The 27492-nt window shown below is 41.3% G+C and overlaps 3 protein-coding genes across 9 annotated transcripts in view; all 3 read right to left on the bottom strand.

The window, feature by feature from the left end:
• Window positions 1-4603, bottom strand: part of plxnb3 (plexin B3) — a 49726-nt gene extending 45123 nt beyond the window's left edge. The window contains exon 1 of one of the 5 annotated variants that reach the window (XM_077600855.1): window positions 4365-4603. The gene's annotated coding sequence lies outside the window, so the exon portion shown is untranslated. Of the gene's footprint in view, window positions 1-3687; window positions 3704-4364 lie in introns of those variants that run through there. The other 4 variants (XM_077600872.1, XM_077600881.1, XM_077600889.1 and 1 more) reach the window with 4 other exon arrangements.
• A 1365-nt stretch (window positions 4604-5968) lies between these two features.
• abcd1 (ATP-binding cassette, sub-family D (ALD), member 1) lies at window positions 5969-12701 on the bottom strand. 2 transcript variants are annotated; one of them, XM_077608376.1, is made up of 19 exons: window positions 12310-12701; window positions 12178-12223; window positions 10693-10917; window positions 10547-10620; window positions 10295-10452; window positions 10005-10192; window positions 9755-9929; window positions 9496-9686; window positions 9248-9428; window positions 9034-9176; window positions 8792-8960; window positions 8263-8357; window positions 7801-7946; window positions 7059-7204; window positions 6902-6986; window positions 6708-6833; window positions 6517-6604; window positions 6225-6380; window positions 5969-6140 (listed from the first exon to the last, which is right to left on the bottom strand). In XM_077608376.1, exons 3-18 carry the CDS (start codon window positions 10819-10821, stop codon window positions 6249-6251), a joined length of 2226 nt encoding a protein of 741 aa, XP_077464502.1. In that variant the 5' UTR covers window positions 10822-10917; window positions 12178-12223; window positions 12310-12701; the 3' UTR covers window positions 5969-6140; window positions 6225-6248. The 2 variants fall into 2 exon arrangements, with proteins under 2 accessions (XP_077464502.1, XP_077464501.1); XM_077608375.1 differs by having other exon boundaries at window positions 10693-10906.
• A 963-nt stretch (window positions 12702-13664) lies between these two features.
• On the bottom strand, window positions 13665-27365 carry ccdc120a (coiled-coil domain containing 120a). 2 transcript variants are annotated; one of them, XM_077613034.1, is made up of 10 exons: window positions 27128-27365; window positions 20199-20310; window positions 18533-18660; window positions 18340-18453; window positions 17016-17145; window positions 16880-16936; window positions 16707-16806; window positions 16105-16634; window positions 15877-16048; window positions 13665-15791 (listed from the first exon to the last, which is right to left on the bottom strand). In XM_077613034.1, exons 2-10 carry the CDS (start codon window positions 20230-20232, stop codon window positions 15686-15688), a joined length of 1371 nt encoding a protein of 456 aa, XP_077469160.1. In that variant the 5' UTR covers window positions 20233-20310; window positions 27128-27365; the 3' UTR covers window positions 13665-15685. The 2 variants fall into 2 exon arrangements, with proteins under 2 accessions (XP_077469160.1, XP_077469168.1); XM_077613042.1 differs by lacking the exon at window positions 27128-27365 and adding an exon at window positions 23599-23741.
• Window positions 27366-27492: the final 127 nt, after the last annotated feature.

The raw sequence follows: 27492 nt of genomic DNA, 5'->3' as shown, positions 1-27492 counted from the left end.
CTTTTTGTTTAGTCTACTATTGCCCTTCATTTGTCCCAAGATTCTTTGCATGCCACCACTCTGTCTAGATGGTTTTAAAGATTTCAGTGTGACAGGGGAACTAGTTGAGACTGAGGAAAGTAGTACCGTTGGATTTTCTAAATTCAACAAATATACCATGGAACGGCATGAAAGCACCCATCACCAAATGATAAAACAAAACAAAACTGAATAAACTTTTTGAAAATAATGGTCGTTAAACACAGCACAACACTGTCCTATATTCTTCCCATGCCTCGGCCATAGACTAAATGGGCAAGATGGAAGCCAAAAAGGGAAAACAAGCATGACTACCCAAACACGTGGGAAACATTTCAGCCACAGTTTACTACAAAAAGGTATAGTAGGCATCAAATGGCTCTGCTGGAAAAGTGGAACTTGGTCTTTCTACACGGTACTTACTGAAGCTCACATCCAAATCAACAAAAGAATGGCTTTGCCAGAAGAAGATTAAGGATTTGGAATGGCTCAGCTTGAGTCTAGTCGAAATTCTTGGGGTTGAGCTGAACAAATTTGGGGCATTTGCATTGGCAACATTGCCAAATCGAGACATGTCCCATTGATCAATTCCAACTCGATGTTATAGGAAGGTTTTTCCAAAGCTTGATGATTATAATTCACTATAATGTTAGTATTAATTTAGACTAATTGTGCAACTTCTGAGGTGTTCCATTTCAGGGCACCACTTAGATAGTGTTTATCTAAATTTAGGCACCACTTTGCCGTTATAGAAACAAGCACTAAACAATAAGTAGCAGGACTTCATTCTGTTGTAAGAATTGCAAATCGGAGATAACAGGCATACCCACCAAACACTCAATGGCTGGCAAACAAATATATCAACAGCGTGCAATTCTTTTGCTATTAAGCAGCATGTCTGGCGAATGTGGGTGTGTTGGCCTGGCGCAGCTATTCCTTCTTACAGTATTAATTGATTTTGCAAGAAAGTACTGCAGTGATGACCAGCTCCCCACCGCATTCACATCCCATCAGTATATCTCTCTTCTTTGCCCCCGTTGAGCAGCTAATTAAAGAGATAAGCACCCCCGATGCATCTCTAATTATGAAACTCACTCGTCGTCTTCAAAGCAAATAGCTTACAAGACGGAAAAAAAATTGAAACTATTGGAGTCTGTCAAGGCACATTTCAATGAGGTTTATTTGGAGCCTGTGCATTTCAAATACAGTGACTTAACTTGACCCGTGTTATAAAGAGTATGATTTAAAGTTGGGAATAAATAAATAGCCTTAGCAGTGAGAGCAAATGTCAGTAACTAAGCAGAACCTCATATTTATTTATATATATTTTTAAGTAAAATTGGCGTTTCTGCGGGTCACATGCATCATTTTTTTAATGTATAGTGGGTCAAGTTAAACAGTTCATTTGTTATTAATCTTATTTTGTGTTGTGCATTGTTGCAACACAGTAGCAAATAAATATTTTCAAAGATAGATTATATTTAACAATATTCTTTGTTTAATCAAATAAACATTGAGATAATTAGCTTGATTATGTTTAAATGTATACACAATAAAGTTGGAAATAAACAAATAGCCTTAGCAGTGAGAGCAAATGTTAGTAACAAAGCAGAACCTCATATTTATTTATATATATTTTTTAAGTAAATTGGCTTTTCTGCGGGTCATACACATTGTTTTTTTTCGTATAGTGGGTCAAGTTAAACAGGTCATTTGTTATTAATTTTATTTTGGGTTGTGCATTATTGACATGTCAGTACACAGTAGCAAATAAATATTCTCAAAGATAGATTATATTTTAAAATATTCTTTGTTTAGTCGAATAAACATTGAGATAATTTGCTTGATTATGTTTAAATGTATACACAATATATTTAAAATATTTTGATGAATAATTTGTTTTGGTTTTCGGCTTCAGTGTTCTCATATTCGGTTTGACCTTTCGCTCTATATTGTTAATACTTTTGCCTTATTCTGGAGGATGTTGCAATAATATTATGTCAAAATAAATCACTTAGAACACTAGTATACGTCTGCCTGCAATGGCTTGTGCTGTTGGAGTCACAAAGCTTGTCGGCTTAGCAACCCTAATTGGGGGTGTGGGGAGTTGTTTGCAAAAGGTTGAATGATTCTGCTCTATCTTGCCGCAATTGACAAATGAGTAAAAATGACAATTGTAATTAAAATTTACATTTAGACAAATGAAGTGGAACTGAATAATTTTCCCCCACACACATGACAAACTCTGATGGCACGTCAGGGTTACTTGGCACCATGGTTGGTAAACTCTGCCCTATAGTACTTAAAACTATGTGTATCCTTGGAACCAAAGTACCCAGTGGCACAAATCTTGGGAAAAGCGTGCGGGTGTGAGCATGCAAATTTGTGTCCTCGGGAGGAACACCTGCCCACATACATAATACATGGATAGAGCACACACAGATCAGTGAATAAAACAGATGGCAGGCAGATTGTATGAGAACAGAAGTACTCAGACAGGTTAGCGTCAACTTCCTGTCATTTGACCATCTGTTAAGTTCATATCACTGACAGGCAGCAATCTGAATTGGGCTCATCTTGGAACATGCCACACAACTGTGTGTGTATGTGTACGTGTGGTGCACCTTAAGGATAGCCTATAATCTGAACGTGCGCTAAAGCCTGCAGATTAGTCAAACGCATGCTCGACTTTGAATAATCTTTATCACAGTGACAATGGATGATGTGATTGGTGGAGCTCTGTGTGGTAATACTGTATTATCTGATGAAGTCATGCAGGTTTGTGTGGATGTGAGGACATTTTAGGACCTCAAATTGAAGTTGACTTTGAGCAAGACGAGTGCATAAGGGAAATACTTTGAGAATATAGATGGAATATCAGATAAACATCTGAGAATATACAGTAATTACAATACAATAAACTGCTTTGAATAAGATCATGGCTAACATTAACTCAAATATTATTGATGGAGACGTCCAATCCATTTTTACTAGGAGACTGCCAGTTAATGATCACTGCCCATTTCCCTGGACCACAGACGACAGATTCAAGATGTGATTCAGAGATTCAGACCAAGACAATTCAACACAATAGCCACAGTAGTAAACAATATTTACCATGAGGTAGTTTTGAGACAATGTCTGGAAAGCGACCAAGGAAGACTTCAATCCAGAGGATGTTCATTTTGGAACAGAGGAGTTTTTGATTGTTTATAATATTTCCTCAACAGAAAGTGAAAAATCAGTACTGCAATATGCAAAATGATCTCCATGTGGCTGTCATCATTTCATCTGACCACCATTAAATATACATAAAAGGTTGACCTCCAGGTTGCAGCCTGCTCTTGTCTGTCCTTAGTGCTGACTGCAACCTACTATTTCCAACTCAGGGGAGTCTGACAGTGTTGCAAACCTACTGTGTCAACAAGTCCATTTATGAAAGCAGCATTTGCCACATGACTACAAAGAGCCAATCATACTTTGTGACCATATCACTTTCCAAAAGCAACTGTTCCATAAAATAAGATCAATAATAAGACAGAATTCAAATATTGAGTACCCAGCAACAAAAATTGGATAGGAAAAAAAAGAAGACAATGGTTATGCCCCCCAAAACCATGTTGTTTTTAATTTCAAAGTAGTATATAAGTCATTGCCAGCAACTGATACCTGTCATCCAATTCATTGAAACTGGAAAGACTGCCTTTGAATGTGAATTTTTGGATGCCATGAGCAGCGCTTGACGTCAAATCCATTTTGTCTGGGAGATCTGGCAGAAAAAAACTCAAAACTGATTTTATTTGATTATTATTTGTCATATATTCCGTTAATATTTCCAAAGTGAAAAGCATAACAAACATAAGACGAAAGCGTAGGAATGCACGCGCGCGTCTCCGTGTGTTGGAATGTCAACTATTCCCGATGCAGTTGTGCCGGGACAAGTTTGGCTTGGATTAAACCTGCTGCCAGTGATTCGAGTTCCGAACCCGAACGCGAAATGCCTTCAAAGAGCTTACAAAAAAGATATCCTATATGTTCAGACTTTTTGTTTTCTGCTTTTGCACTTTAACCCAAGCTTCCCAACGGCGACCATGCACTCCCCCCAGTTCGAATCCCGACACGACGGAGACCAGCACGATCGATCGAACCGAACCGAGGACGATGACGTAAATACCGGCGTTATTTGACGGGAGAGATGAAAGTTTAACAATCGCACGCAGCCTTTCCACGGTCCTGTTTGACACGCCTGTCTCAGACACACGAGCCGACCCTTAAATTCCGAATGGAAAGTACGGGAAAACCTTGAAATACGAGGAAACGACACGGTTCGGCTCGGTTGCACTCACTTGAGACGAAATCAGCTGACGGTCCGAGCAAGAAACTCCGAGACGGCCTGGATCGAGAGAAGGAGGGAGGGAATCCGAGTTCGAGCCCCACAACAGGTCCGCCAAAGACTAGGCCCCGCCCTCCGGCATTGTCGACGCCGATTCCACACCGGCAAACAATTTTGTTTTGATTTTTAAGATGTCAAACGTGATCATTCCACGCCAGGCTTCCCACTTGAAATGGATTTGTCAATGGCAGTGCATGCGTTAAAGTCAACCAGGACTAAAATATTCCAGAATTATGAAGATAATTGTGATATTCATAGCTACACGACTGAATCAAATTTTGCAGCAACATAAAATCTCTTGTGACAGCAACAAAGTCCAGCAAATCAAAATTAAAATAGAGATAGAGCGTTGTCCAAGTATAAGTAGTAAAACAAAATATGAATGAAATAATAAATAATTTTCTCCCCTCATCGAGTCACCAGTGACTAGCAGCTCCATCTATTGTTAAAGATGAGAACTGCAACAGATTCAGAGGCTGAACTCAAGCCTCTTGTGCCAAACACATTAAAAAATATATAGTTTCCTGATTTGGTGCAGGCCAATAAAAACTAGGCAGCAGGGCACAGTTGGCCCAGTGGCCACTGTTTGGAAAACCCTGCTCTAAACACTCGTGTCTAAAAATCACCTTTAACAAAAACTTTTGTTCTTCTCTAATGTGAAGGTTAGGACGCTAAATTTTACTGTTTAAATGCATTAATTACATCATTACAAATAATCAGAAATGTTCATTAGCCTGCTATCCACAGAGCACTAGTCATTTTCTTGTGCGCGTCGTGGCCACTAGAGGGCATCATAAAATATATTACACAAAACTAAGCTCACTGTAAAACAGCACTAATTTCAGGGTCTATATTTCTGTGAGCAGTTTCTGCTTATGTGTCATTTTTGGTGTATCAACATTATTCTCTTCATTCTATAAAAATGCATTCTTCTAAACTTTGAGCTACTGTGTTTAACATCAAGGAAATTGGTATGGATTCTCATCATTTATATTTGGAACTGAGGCTGGCAATGAAAAATCGCTACTTGCCGTCAATGGCACTAAAACCTTCACATAATCAGGTCAAATTCATACTATTTCTTCCAAAAATAGATAACAATGTTCAGTTCCCATCCAGGTTTGCTTTTTCTGTCTTTTTTTAAATTTTCGTCCCATCAAACATGCTTTTTGGCAACACTGCTGCTGCAACAAGCGTCAGTTTCCTGAAAATGGATTGTTTTGGAACTGAAATGCATACATTACATGACACTGAAAGGAATGAATAAAGCATATCTGTCAGTCTTGCCCAGTTAAATTATACAGTGGACTTATTGTTTAGCACGCTTGAAAGATATGAAAAGGCATTCGGGACATCTATTGCTGTGACAAGCAATGTGCAGGCAACTCAGTGGGGGATAAGTGACAACCAAGTGACATTCTAAGGTTTTATCTCATGTGAGGCTTTTGTAAATGCACCTCCATGTGGATAGAGTAAACATGTATAGTATAATGTATGTACAGTATGTTTGTATTGTACACAAGAGGCAGTAGTGTATGTTGTCTCAGATGAGTCAAATTCACTTCTCAAATTTTTACTTTAAAAAGCATCTTAAAAATATCATGTTCAACATCATTAGTGAAAAATAAAGGTTACTTGTCTATTGACCAGCTGATTTGATTGTTTTGAGAAATAACATTTAAATTAGTATCTTATCTTCCGTCCCGTCGTAAAGAATCCTGTCAAAAACCTGCAAACAGAGACAAGAAATTAATTAATGGAATGAAGCACCTTCTGATTGCATCTTAACTCATTGTTAACTCAATGATTTTACCCATCATCCTTCATATGGTGCCTCTCACGAGAGAGCAGCGTGATGGTCGGGGGGCGCCTCCCCGTGCCCCTCCCCTAGCAGGGCGCAGAGCTCGGAGAGACGCTGTTGCATCTTGGGTATTCCAGACAGCTGACGCTCCAGACGCCGCTTCTCTTCCTGCAACGGCGATGAGCGGAGCTTTGTTTTGATGGTGACGGCCATGAATGAGCACCCCCAAAAACAATAACTCATGGGTGGTACTTCCTGCGAACGACAGTCACCGAGAGGTGTTGTCGTTGAAGAGGAAGCTGACCTGCAGAGAGAGACGAGTGGTCTCGTCCAGTCGCTCAAATCGCCAACCGCCTTCACCGTCAAACTGCAGGATGTGAGAGTGGTACTTCCTGTTGGGGGCAGAAGAAGCATTAGGGTACTCATTCAGCCACCTCCCAGAAGCTTTGCTGTCCCCTGCTGGAGCACATCTACAGATTCGCGTTACATCCTGACCAGAGGGAGGGTCTATGGGTAATGGAGAGCAGGGAAATCCCAGCCTCCTTTGCAGCCTGGAAGATGCTTCCCTCCACGTCGATGCTCACGGCGCTGGTGCACTCATCCAGCAGCGCATAGCTGGGCCTGCGAGACAAGAGTGAAATAAGTCACGTGACCCCATCGGCAGAACTCGTGCGGGCGCGGGGGCTCACTTGTGATAGAACATACGAGCCATTCCCATCCGCTGCTTCTCTCCTCCAGACAGGACGTCTTTCCAGTCGTTGACAGACTCCCAACCTGGCAGGAGCGCACATTAAAAGCTTGGGTAAACCTAAATAAAAACAACCTCACATGCACACACAAACACACCTGCCTCCCTCTCCAGGATGTAAAGAAGGTGTACAGTGCAAAGGATCCTCTCCAAAAACGAGTCTGTCATTCCTCTGTCCATCATCTGCTGTACCGTGTCTGGATAGATCACCTGATCTCTGAGTGTCCCCTCGGACATGTAGGGCCTGCACAGCACAGGCAGTCGTGCATATTGTCAGGCAGTGCAAACAATAACAATAGCAGCAACAGGAATTGAATATTCTCAAAGAAACTGTTTCTTTGCCATGCGGCCGAATCTACAACATTAAAATAGTACATTTAAGGGGTATTAATCTACACATTTTTACCATGCCCGAAGCGCTTTACATTAGCACCCATCACCTCACATGCGCACATGTACAGCATATTTTTAAAAAGGGTTTGAAACGAGATTGTAGTGCCATCAAAGCATGATACTATTTGCTATGACATATAGTACAAGCCAAACTATCTGTTTCCTTAGAGTGTAACCTTACCTACCAACATACTTTGAGTCCATCTCTCCATAAAAATAAATCAGAACACAGATGCATTTTTTACAAGCTGTCCGCAACCCACCAAAAATGCGTCTCCGACCCACTTTTGGGTCCCGATATTCCAGTTTAGAGTCACTAGTTTTAACTATTTATGTAGAAAGCCCTAGCCAATTTTCTATCTTGCTATCTTTGCTTTTTACAAACAAGCCCAGGTTCGACTGTAGTATCAGCAATAATACAGACACCGAGAGTGCTTATACGCATACCTTTGCGGTATGTAGAACATATGCTGTGGTTCTGGTCGTGAAAGAACACCTCCGTAAACGGGCCAGAGTCCACTGAGGATCCTGAACAAAGAACTTTTGCCACATCCGTTAGGTCCCGTGATCAAGACATCCATGCCCTCGTCCACCTGGCAACCAAACGTCAGCTCATCAACACAACCGCTTTTGACTAATGTGAATATACTGTAAAATCTGATTAGTTAGTTTTATTCAAGTAGTTTGCGAAAACCCGTTGCAAAAATTCATAAGATATCACATCACATTCTGCCATTTTATCCAAAAGATTTTTGGCTGAACTCTTAACCCATCTTTAATGGGACATTAGTTGTGAGAAATACTGTCATTCTTGTTTTCATGTCTAACATTTCCCAAGTAATACCAATTTTTGGAAAGAAATGGAACTGTATTATCAGTAGAACTGTGTTCTATGTGGTTGTGTGATACCTGAATGTTGAGGCTGGACACGACTACATCTCCAGTCGGCGTGATGATGGGCAGGTTCTCACAACAAATACCCTTCTCCACACTGACAACTTGACCTGCAGGAGGATAACATCAAGCAACCTAGATGTCATATCAGTTCTTCTTTAAGCCTTCCTCTTTTCATTCATATGACTGTAACTTTTTTAGCATAATGCACCATTACATTAAAAAAAAAGCCTCATGAATTGAGTGGGATTGGGTAATAAAATTAAGAAAATACATTATACTATCATGTATCGATGTCATAGGGCTTGTGAAAAAGATACTAAAATTGATATCTTAACTGTCGCCCCAATATTTGTCATTTTGTGGACCTTTCAAACTGACCAGTTTCGAGAATTGTTTCAATTCACATACAGAGTGGGGAGTTGATGGGAAACTTCACAAAATGCAAATTACTATGCAGATAATGCAGTGCTGATTTTTTTTGGTTATCAGCAAATTGACTTGTCAAAAAATACTTTTTTGCTAAAACTCATTTAGGGCTTGCCTCGCATCTCAAGATGACCAGAGAGTCTTTGGCCATGCTCCACCATGGCTCCCGATGCTGACACGCCCTGCTCTCTGTCAGAGGAGCGTCGATAGATCCCCTTCGAGACATCCTCAAAAACATCCAACATCTCCGAGACACGAGCGGTGTAACCAGCCAGCTCTGTAACCTGGACTCACACTCATTACCTTGACTACTAATAAATGAAAGTATTGTGAGTCTTAATAATGAAGTAGGCCCACCTCCTTGTAGGAGCTCATGATCCTTTCGACGGCGTCGGCCCCGGCGTTGAGAAGGTTTCTGGCTATGGTGAAGGCTTGCGTCCTCTCACTGACAAGCTCTTCTTCCTTCATCACCATGGCCGCTTGCTTCACCTCTTCAGAGTCTGAAAGCGCGGCGGGGTCAGAGGTCACGCAGCCTAAAAAGCAGCCAGGGCACGTTCACTCCTCTACTCACCGTGTTCAGAGTAGCCGGTGGCAGTGATTATGGGTACGGCGACCATGACGAGGCCCGAGGCGCTCCACACATACTTCATAAGGAACTGTTCCAGCATGACGTACCACAGACGCTTGACCAGGATCTGGTGGATCTGATTGGACAAGGACTTGTAGCTCCTTTGCAGCTGCGCCATCTCCACCTAGAAATGGGAAGCAACCCGACCGAGTGGGTGGAATGCACAATAAGGGGCCGTCCAACAATATTACCTGGTGTCCCCCGTAGAATGCAATCTCTTCGGAATTGGCGATGATGCGCGAGTGCATGTGCCTCAGGTCGCCTTTGCGCTGCGCTTCCTCGGCCACCAGCTTCCCGAAACGGGGGGAACATGAGCGCAGCACTTTGGCGGTGAGTGCCACCACCAGGCCGGCAATGACCGAAGGCCAGGTGGTGCTGGCTCCTGCACGGTAGACAAGAACAGCGGCGGTCACTACTTCCAAGGTGACATCCACGGTGGCAAGCGGTGACCTTTGGAATGGGCGGTGCGAAACAGTGTGTAACATGTGACGACCACATCCAGGATGGGCTTGGTCAGGTTAGAGTAGAGGTGGGCCACCGAGGCGGAGAACATGACGATGTCCTCCGTCAAAGACTGATCCGGGTTGCACAGGCGCCCGTCCATATTGCTCACCCGGTAATACGTCTGACACAAATACCAACAGACAGGGACAGTCACGTTTTGCTGCGACGTCTTAACCACTGACCAGCGGTGTGATACCTGGTTACTGAAATACAGCTGGTAAGCGTGGGCGACCAGCCGGCTCCGGAATCGAAGGGAAAGTTGGCCTTCCAGGAACCTAATGGCACTGTTAATGAACGTGGCGGGGACAGCCACGAGGAGCCACTTGAGGAGTTGCATTAAGAAGGCGCGAGGGTCCTTCTTCACAATGCACTTGACGATCATGCCTGAAAATGGTGGTGAGGAGCGAAACTCAATCAGGAGCCTCTTTGGAACAGGAAGAAAGAACGTTCAAGTTTGGACATATAGGCACACAACCACACACTGACCATCCAGATTGGCGACATAGATGGACAAGAAAGTTCTGGACATGAGAGTGAGTGAATGCAGAACGAGCACGGCCACCTCAGGACACAGTAAACGTGGAAACAATAACTTCAACAGTCCAGCAAGTCGCACAATAAACTCCCTGTTCACTGATGGAGACCTGCGCTCACACACAAAATGAGATTATGTAACAGCATACTGTACGTGAATGGCTTACTCACACATTTAATGAGATTGAGGTAACATGTAATCACCTGTTTTTGCTCCCATTTAGTTTGTCCACAACAAAGGAGCCACTGCTTGTGCACACAGCCGGCTTAGCCCGGCCCTGGAGGTCGCAGTCACGTCAAATAAGGTACAAGTATTTGAGCCTGATTTCACATGGGTGGTCGTGTCCTACCTGTGCCCGCCGCCAGACATACGGCAATAGTTTTTTGACGGCGTACGCGGTTAGCAGAGCTGCCGCCAGCCGCCGGAGTCGCGGGCTGCGCCTCAGTTGTGCGGGTAGCTTCTGATAGGTCAGCTGCATGCTGATGGACAGCCAGATAGTAACCGCGGAGGGCTGCGGGGTTACTTTGCAGTCAGCAGAGAGATGCCCCCAATGTCATGACGACCTTTGAGAGTCCAAATGATCAAATGAAAATATTTTTTTACCTTGCAGGTCAATGTTGAGAAATGACGTCAAGTATTTTCGTTATTTGGGTGAAGAATCAGCACTTTGAAAACCTCCATTAAACTGTCTACCATTATGTTTATAGCCACTAGGGGGCAGAGTTTCAGGGGAAACGGCTGGTGCCTTTAGAGATAAATTTCATTTCGCGTCATCCATTTTTATTGTGCCCCGCGATTGGCTGTATCTCACTTACTGCCCGTACTTAGCTGAGTCAGGCTCCAGCACCCTCGTAACACTCGTGATGATTTTCTTTTTACACTTACACCAAACTCCACAATTCAAGTATTCATCAATAATTAATTGAAAAGGAATAGTTAATATACTTCATTGTTTTACCGTAACAATTCAGGTTAAGGGCAACTGTGCTCCTAGTAAAAAAAGAAAAAAATTAAAAAGCTTTTATGTAGTAAATGACACTACAAACTGAATCCTGTTAGAAAGCACACACACATGCGCTCTGCTGGTTAGGATGTGACCAGAAGCAAGAATAGGTTTGCAGTTAATTAATTGTCCCTGATATAAAATATCAAAAATCAGGCTTAGGTGGATCGATTGAGACTGACCCATGTAACATTAGTACCACATTTTAAAGCGATCGGTTCAAGAATGACTGAAGAGATAGACTTCAAAGTTAATGAGCACAAGAAGAACAACAACAGATATGTAAGCGACGACTTGACAGGCCTTTAAATAAAATAAAAGTTCCGGGGCTGTGGTAAGTCAAGGTGGGACATTCTTGAAGTAAAGTTGTTTGTTATTTTTGTTATTATAACATTATATATATATATATATATATATATATATATATATATATATATATATATATATATATATATATATATATATATATAAATAAAGATGTTCCTGTTTATTTTGAAAGCCCTTCAGCTCGCATGAAACCATTTGAAACCTGTTTATGTAAGAATGGCTCATTGTCTGCCAAACGTCTGCTGCTTATTTTGAAAGCAGGTGTGTAGAGTTTGACACCATCCAGTTTTTGCAAATCAAAGCAAACAACTTTTCTCTTTCAAAAAATGTCATCATTATCAAATAGCCCAAGTCAAGACGGGTTTCGATCGTGTGATCTATTTGTTGACCTCCAACATGGAGGCAAAAACACACCGAGATTAGTGTTTACACTCGTGTAACGAACGTGCAATTACTCAAGGATGACGGCGACGTCAGCTGATGTAAACGTCATAGTTCACTTACTGTGAAAAAGATTGTCTCCTCGTTTCCTTCCTTGTCCACTCCCTTCCTATCAAAGTAATAATCAAAAATAAATAAATCAAGTCTCACACTTGCATGACATAACACAAGAAATTGTCGATCCAGGAGGCGCACCATTGGCTCGCGGTGACAACCAGCGAGTTTCCCCCGCCGCCTTTCAAAGTGCCAAATTCGAGAAACGTCCGCTTCCAACGCTCAGTTCCGTCAGCAACCCCGACGTGCAGGTTGCGGGGCAAGGTTCGCCAAATGTCGGGCAGCGGTGCTAAAGCTAACAGTGGAGCAACTTTGTTGCGATCTGAGCGTGAAAGAGCTCGCAATTTCCGGTTCAGTCCTCCTTCATCTCATTCTTCAGAGCGGCACACACGCACCAAGCACTTCTAAACGTTTGGACGCCGTAACGAGTATTCGAATGCGGTCTTCGTGCAGGGCAAATGTCGCCGACTGTACACGAAAAAAAAGTTAGGTTTACCTTGGGGCAGCGGCTGCGTTCCAACATGAAAAACGCCTACGTCCTTTACCAATGCACTCGCTTCCTTCCTCTCTTGTGGGGCAACAAAACCTCACAGCACACGATAGCGTTACATGGTGTTTTTTTGCCAAGTTTCCTTTAAAGTTCAATGTATCTAATTTGTAATAGTGTAATTTAGTCATGAGAAAATGTAAAAGGGGGACTCTTCTATACTTCTATATTTATTACTCTCAATGGATATGTTGAACCATTATATAGGGGACAGTTAAAACTGTTTTATAGAACAAGTGACTATTTTTTTCTCATTAAAACAATGTGAATGTTGGCAATTATATTTTATATATATTTTTTTTATTAAATATTTTTATATAATAAAAATAGATTTATAAATGAGTACAATGTTTAAAAAACTAAGGACATTCATTGCATGGCAATGACGGTGATAGATTTCGAATTTCTTCAAACTGGGATCACTAGCCTCGAATTCTCATCTTTCAGTGCCATTGACGGCCCCAGACGCACAATCTATCTTGACAGGGAGGGGCTAATCATTCCCCCATGCCAGTCAAAATGGATTGGATTGCCGTCTATAAGTAATAAATAAATTAGTGCCCTGTAAGTGTTAAAAAAAATCACAATTAGTGCATAAAGGGGTTAATGCACCTTTTCTAATAATAATAATAATTTCAAGTGAAGATTACCACTTTCACGTGGTCAATAATGAGCAGGACATTAGGGCAAGGTGTCATTTTGAAATTTGTTATGAAATTTAAAATTAGTAGAAAGTACATTGCAGTCAAACAACCTCATGTTTATGAACTGCATGCTAGTTCATTTGAGAAGCCTAATTTTGCATTAGTAATTGATTTATTGATTTTATCCCGAGAATGGAACAGATTAATACATAAACCTTGTAGTAGAATAAACACGAATTATCCTATACAAGAAGCAGTCTAATTATCCAATGAAAAATAAATACCCCAGTGCCATGCAGGCGGAAAAAAGTCAAATGTTTATTTTCAAGTTTAACATTTGATTACATAAAATGTGTTTTCATCAAATTGACAGTCATTCTTGAAAAAGTACAAATGTTTCCAAAAAGATAGAAAAACGTGTGTGTTATTTTATGTGTTGCTTTCAAATTCAACGGAGTATACCTGAACACTTCACCACCAAGGCATCCAAGGCCATGATGTCCCCAATCCTGATTGGTCCTTTAGGACTCAGCAGGTTAGTTTGCTGATGAAGAAAAAAAAATCTTATTAAAACCTGTGCTGTCTGGGTGCAGCCACATGACATCTATTAATACACAGTGATTAGTCATAAAATTACATTGGCGGGGCCGTGCATTTGGTATCTAGAAGCCTGAAAGTGGTACCTGGGCCAATGTCATTATTACATAGCCATTTTAGAAACCATTAATAATCCATAAACATGAAAATAAAAGCACACAACTTCTACCGTTATCATCTGGAGCAGATAACAATCAATATTCATCTAATAGCATGACAAAAAAAACATTGACAAATAAATAGAATACATCATACTCATCAGATGTGCTGACTTTATACCGACATGCTTTGTGAGTGGAACTTGGCTTGACTAATGAAAGAAGATTGGAAACCTGGAACGCCATTTTCGGGCAATTTTAAACCTGACTGGATAAGAAAAAAGTCAAATTTCTCATATTACAACAGCCAGCATTTGTGGCTGTGAAGGCCATGAGCTTATTCGATATCCATGGCACATGCCCGATAGCCAAATATCTTCTGTGCAGGAGGCAGTGTGGCCAATAGAAACACTTCCTAATAAATCAGAACACACATTTGGGAATAAATTTATCCAATTACCTTAAATAAACCATAGATTTTGGTTATAGTTGTAGATCTGTTTCAGCAGAGAAGCCCTTTCTGGCTCATCCACCCACCATGTAGTCAGTCCTCAACAAGCTATGAAAGTTTGCAGGTGGGCGTAGCTTAGACATTCCATAGATGCAATGTTGGTAATTAGAAGAGGGAAAAAAAGTCCCAAAAACAAAAGACGCCTGAATGCATTAAGGAACCACACCATTAAAGTGGAGAGACCTGATATTACAAGTGAAATCTATACACAATCAATACACCACATATCAACATTCACTGGAACAATTCATCTCTCGAAAATGTGATTGTCACAGCAGTTGATTGGAAAATGTTCTCACTTGACATCTTATTGCTGGAATAAAAAGTTCATCTTTCCTGGTTTTTAGCAGGGGTGCACATACAATAACTGGTGTACGCTTGAAAATACTCAACATTGCCTGGAGTCAAATGCGCATTTTGCATTCCAAGCATTTTGCATTTTGTTTTCTCGGTGTGTGTGCTGGGAGCAAAAAAAGGTTGTGCTCGCTTGATCTGATTCATCTCATTTTCTTCATTCAACTGAATATATTTTAGTTGGAGGGCAAGGACAAAGCGATGGGCTTTTTGGACATTTTGTGCTGCGCAAGGGATATGAAAATGACATTTGGCTGGCCATTAAAAACAAAAAGATAACTTCACTAAAATGCATAGTCTATCTTTTGGCTTAAGCACTAGCCCTTTTTTGAACTGATGAAAAAGTCTCCTAATAAATATTTGAATTCTGAGAAAGGGAAAAAATGCATTATGGGATATTTTTCCCTTGTCGCCCTGTCCAAATTTCTCTGTGTGAATGTGGTCCGTTGAACTGTGCCAAATCATCTGATCGAGTGGTCTCATATTGTAAGATTTTTTAAAATTCGCTTCAGGTCAGAAGTGTTGCAACCAAGTAGCAACTTCGAAACACCAGATGAAAATTGCTATGTGCACCCCTGTGAGTTAGATTGGCCTGAGTCAAGGACATCATCCAACAATGACATCCAGATTGTCAGTGAAGGAAAACCACTTTCATTATTGCTCCGTTTCTTTTCAACTTTTGGCTCGAGGGAAAGTGCGAAAACTGAGCTGCTCAGAGTTGCTGGAGTGCAGAAGATCAATTATTCTTCGTGTTGACCATCCGTCATCAAACCAGAGTTCCTGGTGATGCTTTTTCCATGGAAGCTTCTCTGAGGTGCTCTAGGTGCTGGTGCGAAGGGGCGGAGTCAAGATAGAGTGAGCCGTCCACAGATCTATATATAAGAGAGGGTTGGAGCAACACAGTGGCTGTGACACATTGCCATGGAGATAATCTATCTTTTTCAAGTGCGCACCCACCTGCCATGTAGGGGTTGACCATGGAAGGTGACGGAGTGAGACAGAGGCAATTTGGCACCGTGCGTCGTCCGCCTACGCTGCAAAGCTCCTCCCATTTGAACTTTAACTTTCCCGTCGCTCTGATTAGTCTGGGAGGATCCCGTGGTGTTCCTCAGGTACCAATCCCTCAGACCTGTCAATTCAAGCGTCAATACGAGCCCAATTAAAATAGCGGGCAGGAGCACGTACCTTCCAGGGCGAGCGCTTTGTGGAGGCTCCTGGTGGCGCCCTCTAAATGTACTTCCTGGGGGCTGGACAGGTGTGGTGGCGCCAGGTGGGTTGGGTCCGTCTGCAAGTGCGGCACCGGGAGGAAAGGGCCGCAAGATTTGGTGCGGGTCACTTTGACGCGTCGTTGCTCCCCCATGTGAACTTGGTAGGTGGGCGGAGCTCCTAGGGGTGGCTGAGACTGCTGGCGCTGTTTGCTTAACACATAGTCCAGCAAAAGGTCGCCGTAGCCACGCCCACGCCCCGCAGCGGGCCTCGTGTTCGTCGCCTGGGACCCCGTGACATTGCTTAAGTGCGACCTTTCCTGCTGATCCTTCTTAGGGGAGGCCGCATACTCGGGCAGCCGCTCAGAAGTGTTTTTTGGACGAGCTGTCGCACAAGCTTTAGCCTCGCTCAGGGCCACGGACTCTGAAGGCCGTGCAGATGGCGAGCTGACGTGGGAGCGAGGTTGGGCAGGGGTCCTGTGGCTCTGGAGACCCTCTGGAAGCTCAGACCTGAAAGAGGAACACGAGCTATTTTACACAGTCTTTTAGCTTATCCTATTTCAGCTAAGCAATAATAATGACCTGTTACACACTGAACTCGTCCTTGTTTTGTTGTGGTAGTAACCCTCAATTGGAGAACCAGCAACAACCAACAGGGGGCGACTCTGAGGCACAAGTTCTTCTACGCACAAAGAAAGTGACGCTTGATGACATGATCAAGTGATTTTGTTTTGCCGTTTGTTTGCGTCCGTTACCGTTGTCATTTCCAGTAGAGTCTGACGTGGAGCTGCTCTCCCATCTCACGGTGTCGTCTGCAAACGAAACGTACTTGGACGTTTGCCCCTTACGCCACAATTTGGGCAAGTGTGTTTGTGTGTGCGCTTGTGTTACCAGTGTGACACCCTCTGTGCACAGTCATCTTTCCATGTTGTGCATGTGTGTTGTGATCGCGGTCGTTGTGTTTTCTCCGTGTACCACTGAATAAAGTTTTTTTCGTCTTCACACGTGCACTATCTTCTTCCTGCGCACCACAAAAGAAGAAAGGACAGAGTAAATAGTAGTAGATCGATTGATACTGCCGACCGACTATTCTATAGGGAACAAAAAGAGGAGTTAGGACAAATGATTGAAAGGATAAGGAGCATGTCCGGTGGAGTATTTTTTACTTCAGACTGAAGATCTGCACTCTAAAAATGTGTTGTAAATGTGTGTAAAAATGGGTTTGGCACTGAGGTATGGGGAATCAACGCGATATCTGCCAAAAAAAATGAGATTTGATTTTCTTGGTCAGGAAATAATTACGACCTAGTCCGGCTATTTTCTTGTTCATGATGAGGTCGTATAGTAAAATGGCACACAAAAAGCACGCATCTGTGAATTATGAGGCGGAATCATACGATGCATGGTAGCACACTTGGGTGTGGTTACATAAAGGGAGTCCAGAGATTAAAAAATTCCAGCAAGTCCCAAATCCTTTTGGTCTTGATCTTTTAAGGAAGATGGCAGAGAAAATTTGCAATGTCTCTCTGGAGAAAATTCCAAAAACTGAAACTGAAAATAAAACGTTTTAATCATGGATTTTTTTTAAAATCTCATTTAGAAAAAATAGAAATTGTTGTCTTTTCCTCTTATTTTATAAACAAATCACAAAATAACACCTGTGAATGTTTTAAATTAATTGCAGTGAATCCTCTCAAAGTTTCAAATCTAACTGAACAAACTATATAGTGTGCACTTTTTGGCAATGTGACAGCTGGTCAAAACTGTGACAGAGATTCTTCTGAGAAACCTATTAATAGGACCAAGGCCTATTGGGACAGCGGGGGCGAATTCAAGTTAACATAGAGCCAGATTTTTTAAAATTCCACAAGCGCCTTTAATATGAGCCTCTGCAGTCTCCCTAAAAGTATAAACTGAATTTCAACTGCAAGCAGCCAAGTCTTTTCAAGTTATGTTTCAAGCCGAAGCCAAGATGAGCCTTTTAACTGCTTTAACCAAGTAAGCCAAAAGCTTCTCGTCTCATTTAAAATTGACACCTAAAGTCTTATTCAAGTCACTATATCGAACAAAGTTCAATCCCTCCCTTGTGAATAATAATGTTAGGTTATATTTGGTTGTATTTTAACTAGAAGGGCTCATGTGTGTTCATACACTGTAATTCATACTGTACATGTTGGCCAATAAAGCAGGTAGAAGGAAACGACGGGACAATCACCTCTACTTTGTACTTCCTGTTTGCTTGCCGGGACGTGCCGCCTCTGCGTTTGACATTGGGGAGTTTCTCCCCCGCCGCCAGAGGGAAGTCACTGGGCAGTGAACCTGTTAGCTCCTTGCCAAGCACATTGACAGTTGACTAACCATGGCAACGGTGCAGTGTGACCCAGTGGAGTTCATTTGATGTCACTCACCGCCTCCTGCAGACACACACGCCTCAGCTCAGCCAGTCGTGCGCTGAGCAGCGACTGCAGGCTCCGCCTCCTCTCTTGTAGCTCCATCATGTGCTCCCTCTGCTTTCTGTCCCAACATGTGAGTGGCGCTAGGAAACGAGGCCAAAACAACAAAAATCAGCCAACTAGCGTGGGTCAAATTTCAGAGAAAGGGTCAAATAGAGCTTGTATTTCCAGAAAGTGGCCACTGACATGGGGGCAGACAAGTCCTCAATCCCAGTACTATTTTAGCCAATCAAATGTGAGTATCCCAAATTCCTCACCTTTTCTCAGTGGGTCATTAATGCCCATTATCATATATACCTTTGCTTGAGTTTGAACTGACATCATAAAACGGCTGTGCCCAAAAGATGTGTCATTTTTGTCTAAGCATCATTTTCTCCATTAATAAAGGTCTAAGAATTTTGAATATTTAGATACTTTGAGGGGGCGGCCCGGTGGAGCGAGTAGTTAGCGCGTCGGCCTCATAGTGGGAGACCTGGGTTCAAATCCAGTTCGGTCCACCTGAGTGGAGTTTGCATGTTCTCCCGTTTCCTCCCACATTCCAAAGACATGCATGGTAGGCTGATAGGACACTCTAAATTGCACCTAGGTATGAGTGTGAGCGTGAATGGTTGTTTGTCTCCTTGTCCCGTGTGATTGGCAATTCAGGGTGTCCCCCGCCTCTGGCCCGAAGTCAGCTGGGATAGGCTCCAGCACCCCCAAGACCCTAGTGAGGATAAAGCAGTTCAGAAAATGAGATGAGATACTTTGAGGAAGGACTTTTATATGCATGCCGTTTACATTAAACCTTGTCTTTCCAGTCTAAAACAAAAATGGCGTCCTCTAGTGGGCAAGACCGACACTATGATGTTGTGTTGTGTTATATTATTCATTCCTTCATTTTACCTACCGCTTATCCTCACAAGTGAGTGTCACGTGGGGTGCTCACACTCATACCTAGGGGAAATTTAGAGTGTTCAACTAGTCTCCCCTGCATGTTTTTGGGATATGGGAGGAAACCAAAGTACCCGGACAAAACCCACGCAAGCCCAGGTAGAACATGCAAACTCCACACAGTGAGGTCCGGCCTGGGATCGAACCCTCGACCCCAAAACTGCAAGGTCGACATGCTAACCAATCAGCCTCCAGGCCGCTTAAGTTATATTACATTATATATTTTAATTTACATTTGTTAGGATTACAAATAACAAAACATCCCCAACTGCTACTCCTGTGGCTTGAGGACTAACAAGTGGGCACTGACTCAACAAACTGGCCTTTATATACGGCTGACAGGATTTGAACAGAGCTTGTTTACAAAAGACCAACTGATGTGCCATCTCCATTTTTGCCCCTACCAATACTTCGGAAAAGTAGCAGTTAGTGGAAAAATCTCTAAAGGTTTAAAAATCTGGCCTACCCGCAGCACGCTGCAGAGAAACAAACTTGTTGAATCAAACGAAACACCTGATTTTGGTCAGGAAATGTCCATCACATTATCAGACGCAAAACGACCTGTGTCTTTAAATTACTATTAGAAATAAGCATGAATCCATCTTCAATGAGCATATTTTCCGAAATGTATGAGAACCTAAAATAATAATCCATGTCCACAAAACACACATGCATACACATTGTGCCTTACCAGGTGCTGAGATTAATTGACCTTTGACCTCCATGGCTTTGGTGTCCCATGTGATTCAGGCTCCTTCTTCCGGCCTTACCAGCACTCGCTCAGCCCAAGCAAAACCTCTTACCTAAAAGGCAAATAAAATACCCAATAAATGACACGCAGGGCTCACCACACACGGTATGATAACAGACATTTGACTAGAACCAATTTGCATACCTGTAACTTATGTTTTTCTCGTATTTTATACGTTTTTTGATCATTTCAAATGGTGTACGCCGCATAACAACTTTTGTACAGGATTTTTTTAAAGTCAGTTTTTTGTAAAACCAATCTCGTTTTACCCATTTTGGCTCTAAGGTAGCAGACGAAAATGTCATCGTTGACTGCTAATATTGTCAAGCTTTAAGCATTCCCCTTTCAGATGTCCCCCTTTTCACTATATAAATATGTATGGCGCATCAGCAAGCAATGTACCCAAACAGTCAAGCTGTCAGCGTCATACAGCGACACCTACAGAATCTTGAATTTAGTGCACACAAAAGGCGCACCGACTGATTAGGCACCATGTCCACTTTGAGGAATTTTTTTGACTTTTAAGTGGCCCTATGTGCCGCGTTGCATTTGTATGGTTTATGATCACTTAATAAGGGGAGTTGCAATCATTAAAAAGGGGGGCATTTGGCCGGGGTTGACAGGTATGAATTTGAGCTCATTCTAGGCTTATGTCAATGGTTTGATGATGGGATTCCAGTTTGGACATGAGAAAATATGCACTCATGCTTCTATATGTTAGCTCCAATTTGCCTTGTTGATGGATTTTACACTTCATACACACTACCTGGTCATGCATGTACAGTAAATGTGACACCAGTCTGAATGTCTGTGAGAACAGGAAGTGGATCTGAACAGGAAGCGGGAAAAGGAAGCCAGTGATGAAACAAAAGGAAAGGAGTGAAAAGTTAAAGCAGAGAGGGAACATGAACAACACACAGAAGACGATAAAGACCAGGAAGGCTTTGGTATAAGCGACACCTGTCATTATGTAAACTCAGGAGTGAATGTTTTCATTGTGTTAGGAAAGCAACAAGATGGTCAACAAACACTAGAAGTATAATGAATGGTAGAGAAGACTTGCCCAGTGCAAGTGACAATTTGGTGGATGGTATGCACACATCTACTAAGCCAGTGTCTCCCAACCACTGTGCCGTGAGCAACGGTCAGGTGTGCCGCGGGAAATTACAAGAAGTCATACAGTGTATTATTCAGAGAGAGAATTAATATGAATATAATAGATTAAAATTGAACTGTTACAAGGTTAAAATCAAAATATGATGAACGTTAAATTATACGATTACAAGATTTAAATTGTGAAACAGTCATTATGTTGCTAATTTTTCAATACATGAACCATGAAGTTGTTTGGTTTCTAGGTCATCAACTTTTGGCGACGTCATGTCTGTGTGAGCACTTTTTTGCGTAATATAAGTAATATTTAAATAATATTTGTATGTGATTACAAATATTACATTACTTATTTTTACATCACTCGAACCGGAAGTTGTTCAGGGTCCGCAGACATCAACTTTTGGTGACTTTAGGTCAGTGTGAAAAATTTGATTTTGCAATAATTTTGGAGGTTTATGTGATTCCTGCTGATAAAATATAGGTGACATAGTTTTAAAAAGATTTTCAGATGGTGGTTCCCTTGAGATTTTTTCAATGCAAAAAGTGTGCCATAGGTTGGGAAAAACTGTACAAAGCCTCCAAAGAAGTGGTCTAAGTTCCAGTTCAGGGTATACAACTGGTCAAATATGGTTTTGGTGAGACAATGATCGAGGCATTTTAATTTGGAGGCTTCAATTTCTACCACAAACACTGTACATTGGCACTGAACTCAATTCACAACATTTCACAACAAAGAGCAGTTAAGCATTTAATGAACACTTACTGCAAAGACAGCTTTGAAGATTTTGCTCCTTATTTAATTTTAATGTCAAAATAGCAACTAACAGAATGCTAACAAGAATGGAAAATACGATTGGCGATTTTCATTGGTTCAAATTCTATCCTATAATTATATTCTTTGTTTGTAGCGTGAACACTATTCTACTGGTTAAAAGGAATAAAAATATTTTGGTAAGTGAGGAGAACAGTATAGTATACATATTAGTAAATATTTGACACTACTGTATTATTGCACTTTCAGGAAACAATCTAATATCCATGCCTGCCTGTCAAAAAAGCAAGACTAACCTACAGCAAGAAACACTACCACTTCTATTTTAACAAGCCTTAAGCAAAGATAAGTACAGTAATTTACATTGTCCCCATAGAGACTAGTGAAATGTTGTCGTGGCTGCTGGAGAGGCAGTCACCAGAGCAGAAAAGTGCCTTAAACACATTTGCCACAAGTGGAATATTGCATGTATTTTTATGAATGCAGGAAAGAGTGAAATGTTTCCATTTAGACAATATGTCAAATTACCTCAATTTGTACAATATACACTATGTATTTAGTTTCTGGGCACATTACTAAACTGTACTTGTATTACTGAAGTGTTTCCACAGAAAATGTATTGTAAGTGAAATTGATGAAAAATCCAGGATCAATGTGGATATTAAGTCTCGGGTGAGCACTGTGAATTCTGAGTCACATTTGTCGATAGAATCGGCTAAAAGTGGGACAGCCAGTAAATCGCTAACATCAGCATCACCAGCGAAAAATGTGTGTCATTTCACTTCTCTTTCATTGCTTCTGCAGAGGAGGATTGGACAAGCAATTAGTACTTGAAAGTGTTGGAACTGTTTAACTGTAACACTGTAGTACATAAATATGACATGAAAGAGTATGGTTCTTTATAGTGAGAATCATGACGGTGCCATTCCCAACATGCAGTGTACAACTGTCCATGCTAATGGGGTATGGCAGAATGAAATATTATGAAATATATAATCAATTATTTCCTTGGAAATAACACATCATGAACATTAAAGTTACTGTATAACTCATTTCAACTCTGACCGACTGTCAGATTTGAATTCCCATGACTGTTATTTTTCAGTTTTGCTTTAAATAAATCATAAGTCAACAAAGAAATGACTTGAATCAGCAGGAGTCCAAGTCACATTTACAGAAAAAGAAATATTAAAGAAATATTATGGGAATAGTCTTGTATTAAATGGAAAGGATATCATTACAATGGCAATATTTGAGAAAGAGTCTATTTGTATTACAGAAAAAGATTAGAAACAAAAAAAAGTTACATCATGATCATCTTAAGAGTTGGCAATATTATGGGGAATCCTAAATTTCTGGGGGAAACAGTTGACTTACACTAGAACAGCAGTAACCGTCTCAATGTTAAGGATGTTCATACAAAAATTCAGACAACAACTCAGAGCCAGTGCCTACCAGAGTTGAGTCCAACTTCCTTTTTGCAAATCATTCAGAAGGTTTGCTCCACACTGTCCAGTGCTATTCCACCTTCCTAAATTCCCGGTCCAAATGGACCACTTCAGCCAGCCGGGCCAGTGTGGTCAGGGAGGACCATGCTCTGCAGGGAACGAACCCACAGGCTGACTGGTGACACACAATTAGCACTTCCCCTCTGGCCTTTCATATGAAAAGTTGCGTTGACCGAAAATGACCTCATCGTTGAACAATAAGCCCTATTGTTTGTCTTATATGAAGAGTAAAGTGAATATGCTTTGTGAAAATCTTACGCCAAACGAAATGCAGAATAGCAACCATTTGGACTGATACTCTGGCCTTTCACTATTTAATTAGTAATAATGAGAAAAGTTGGGTTCACCACTTCATTTGGGATTGTTAATACGTAACACTACGAACAATTGAGAGTCAGATAACAATCAGGCTTACTTTTACTTTGAAAAGAACTTTCTCTCTTTCTCTCACATTGGCTAACACACACATTGAAATTCAAAGGGGTTTCTTTTGACATGTATGTGTGTGTGTGTCCATATTTCCAGTAGGGAAGCAGGAGGTGGGGCTGGAGTACTTTAAGGGAAAAGTCAGCCAATATCGCCTTCGTGCAAGAGTGTATGACTGATCTGCACTGGCTGGAAAACAACAAGCAGATTGAGATGGGAGGCCATCGCCAGGTCAAATATTAAATCTTAACCAAATCCTCTTTAGTTAGTAAGTTGAAATGGGTTTAACATGAAGGTTACAATATTCTGATTTCAGAAAACAAGAACGCAACATCTTGATGTCGTTTTGGAATGAAGGTTTTTCCGTTTTCTACTGCAGTCCCCTAACATAGCCATACCAAATGGGCTGCGTCGTGTGTCTGTGAGCTTCATTTTTATGAGATGAACCTTGAAAATGTCCTTCAACTCCCTCTGCTGCTCGCTTTCACACTCTGGCATTCATACACATGAATGATGGAAGATGCTGCCCGTGTGCCTTTGCGCCAGCATACATGCACACACACTTGTCGTATGTGTACTGCGCGTGGCTGTGCGAACGATAGTGCGTGTGTAGCATGAATGTAGGTCAGGCTGCTGATGCTCGCCTGGCAACAATGTAGAAAATCCCAACTGTGAATCCTTGTGTGTGATTGGCTACGCGCGTTGAGCGGAGATCCAATAGGGTTCCCGCCCCGAGGCGCCATACATGTGTCTGCGTCCATTTTTCATCATCGTAAATAACATTTAGTACATCTTAAACAATTACTTTCAGCCTTCTTTGTCTGCTTTTAAAACTGCTTAGCTTAGCTGCACATTTAAGAGTATTAATTAAATAACAGTCAGTATCAGCATATTTTAAACTCTCCAGTCTCATTGGCCAATGTTTCTATTTCAAATATTGCACATTAAAAAATATAAACTACATGTATAAAATAAACAGTAAAATTTGAATAACTATATTCACAACTTGGTTATGAAATTATCCTGTTAACAAGCAAAAATTTGAAAGCAATATTTTTTAGCTTCATACAGGGTGTGGCCATATTTGAAAAAAGTTACTATTATTTTATTTTCTCCTAGAACTGTTGTCTGTTTGTGCTGAAGCATGAAAGGGACTCTGTTAGTTGAATCTGTTTTGAACAGAAATATTAAGTTAACAAAATACTACAACACTAACAACAGTCAAAATAACAATATTTTATGGGGACAGAGGCCCCCTAAAACATGCTTAACAATGCCACTGCATACTGGCAGAGGCCTCTCATTCATTGACTAAGAAAGTAAGTTCAGATATGAATTTAACTGTAATATAATTATATTAGAATTTAAGTATTAACAATAACTAATTAAATGAAATTGTCCACTTTAACCTAAAATGTAATAAAATGTTCATAATAGAATATATTTTAGTGTATAAATAGGAATATATATATATATATATATATATGTTTCAACTACATTTAAGAGTATAGTAAACCTGCACGCCATTTAGGAAAGCATTCTGTTACAATAAGGGTCAAATTAGGCCACTATAACAATGACTATAACAGTCAATATTTAGAGCAAATTAGTTCCATCTCATTACATCGTACTACTGTTGCAGGAGCATCAAGTGGTCGCACTTCTGATTCACAGTGAGGTTGTGGGTTTGAATCCCAGTTTCTGCACTTCAGGTATAGAGCCATTCCCCAAGTAAACAGACAGTCTAAAAATTAATTTAATGTAAACATGGGTGTGAATACCTCACTGTGTACCTGACCAGGCTCCCATGTAGCCACTGGTTGCCATTTGTACAAAAGTGTAAAATTTCTGGCTTCTCAACATTTTTTGTAGGCTTGAGAATTTATTTTTCTTTTGCATTCATTTTGTGACTGCTTTTTGGAGCGTAAAATGATGTGGCTTGGCTTAATAAATGCTACCACCGTATAGTAAAATGTCCATGTGTTTGCCTGATGACAAGTACACAGTGTTGTGTGCAGGGTGGGGTCTCTCAGTTCTGTTGCAGACTGTGACGTGCGGTGGCATGCATCTTCCCTTTTCTACCCTGTTTTTAAACTATCCTCCCACGGGCTTGCATCAAGACAGCTAGAACAAACCAAAGTCATCTGGGATCGGTCTCACTTTACCCACAATCCACATAAGGAGAAACGCTCTATAAATAATGCATGTTAAAGGATTTAGCATTCATGGTGTTAAATGCCGCACTGATGCGTAAACAGTATTTCTTGTAATGCCAAATGAAGATACGAATTAATGTGTTCGACAGTCTGCCTGAATATTCATTGAAGATGAACAGAACATAAAAATTGCTGTCTCATCAACTTTAACACCTGAGTTGAACTTCCCTTTCATGCTTGATGTCACAAAACTTCCCTTGTTGACTTTTCAAATTACAAACATGCACATGCATACGACATCACTTTGAGCGCTGAATCAAATTTGTCGCCAACTCAACCTGATAAACGTATTCATGCAACAGCTACATTTTATTGTTCCATGTAGTAAATGCATCCAATATTGTCTGACATGCATTAGCAATACTAAACATACTGGAGCCATTAGAAAAATGATTAATTTGGTCCTAATTTTATATGAATTCTAAAGCTAGAAAGATCATTTATGTCCAGATTTCAAGTGACTTTAATAATTTTGCTTCCCACTTGTTACCCAAACATAAGTGCGCGTTTACATGGTCGCACGAGCACGTGACTTCCTTTGTTGCCTGTCCAAATAGTTTATTACCCAGTGCATGTGAGTGATTTGAGACCCTCCTGATGAGGTGCCGTACTGTAGGGTGGGGCGGGTTAGGGTTCCTCCGCAATAACATGTCTCCCACTGTCCAAACTCCAAACCCAGACGCGTCTGACCAGCTTCCTCGACTCGAACCAACACGAGGGGCAAACAGAAGAACCAAAAAAAAAATCGCATCCCAAGGCAATACTTAAAATCGCTCACAATTTAAGAAACGTCCTAATGGTTAACAGTCGTGCAACACGGTGCAGATCTCTTACCTGGACCACCTGCTCGCGTGCCCGTCTGGCCGTCCGTTAGCAGCATCACGCAAGCGAGCGCCGATCGTTTCCCACGTCGACGTGCATGGATGAATCGATGGGTAAGGTCGGTAAAAAATGATCATCGGGGATCGATTGCGTCGCGCCTCTTCCTCGCCATCCTCTTGCTCGTCTCCTCATCAGCACTCGGGAAAGCTCAGCTCCATGTGCGCCAAGATGCGCGTCCTCGAGACGATATGCGCGTGCTCACGTCAGGCAGCAGAAGGGCGGGCGGGGAAATCGTTTAAATCAGGGGTATGCAAACTTTTTTCTCCGAGGTCAGAAAAAATACTAAATGATGCAACCACCACCTTAAAATAAAAATA

The sequence above is a fragment of the Stigmatopora argus genome, chromosome 1 (genome assembly GCF_051989625.1).
Source record: "Stigmatopora argus isolate UIUO_Sarg chromosome 1, RoL_Sarg_1.0, whole genome shotgun sequence".
In the NCBI taxonomy this organism is placed as follows: domain Eukaryota; kingdom Metazoa; phylum Chordata; class Actinopteri; order Syngnathiformes; family Syngnathidae; genus Stigmatopora; species Stigmatopora argus.
The sequence above is the reverse complement of the archived record's forward strand: the minus strand, read 5'-3'. Positions and strand labels throughout refer to the sequence as shown.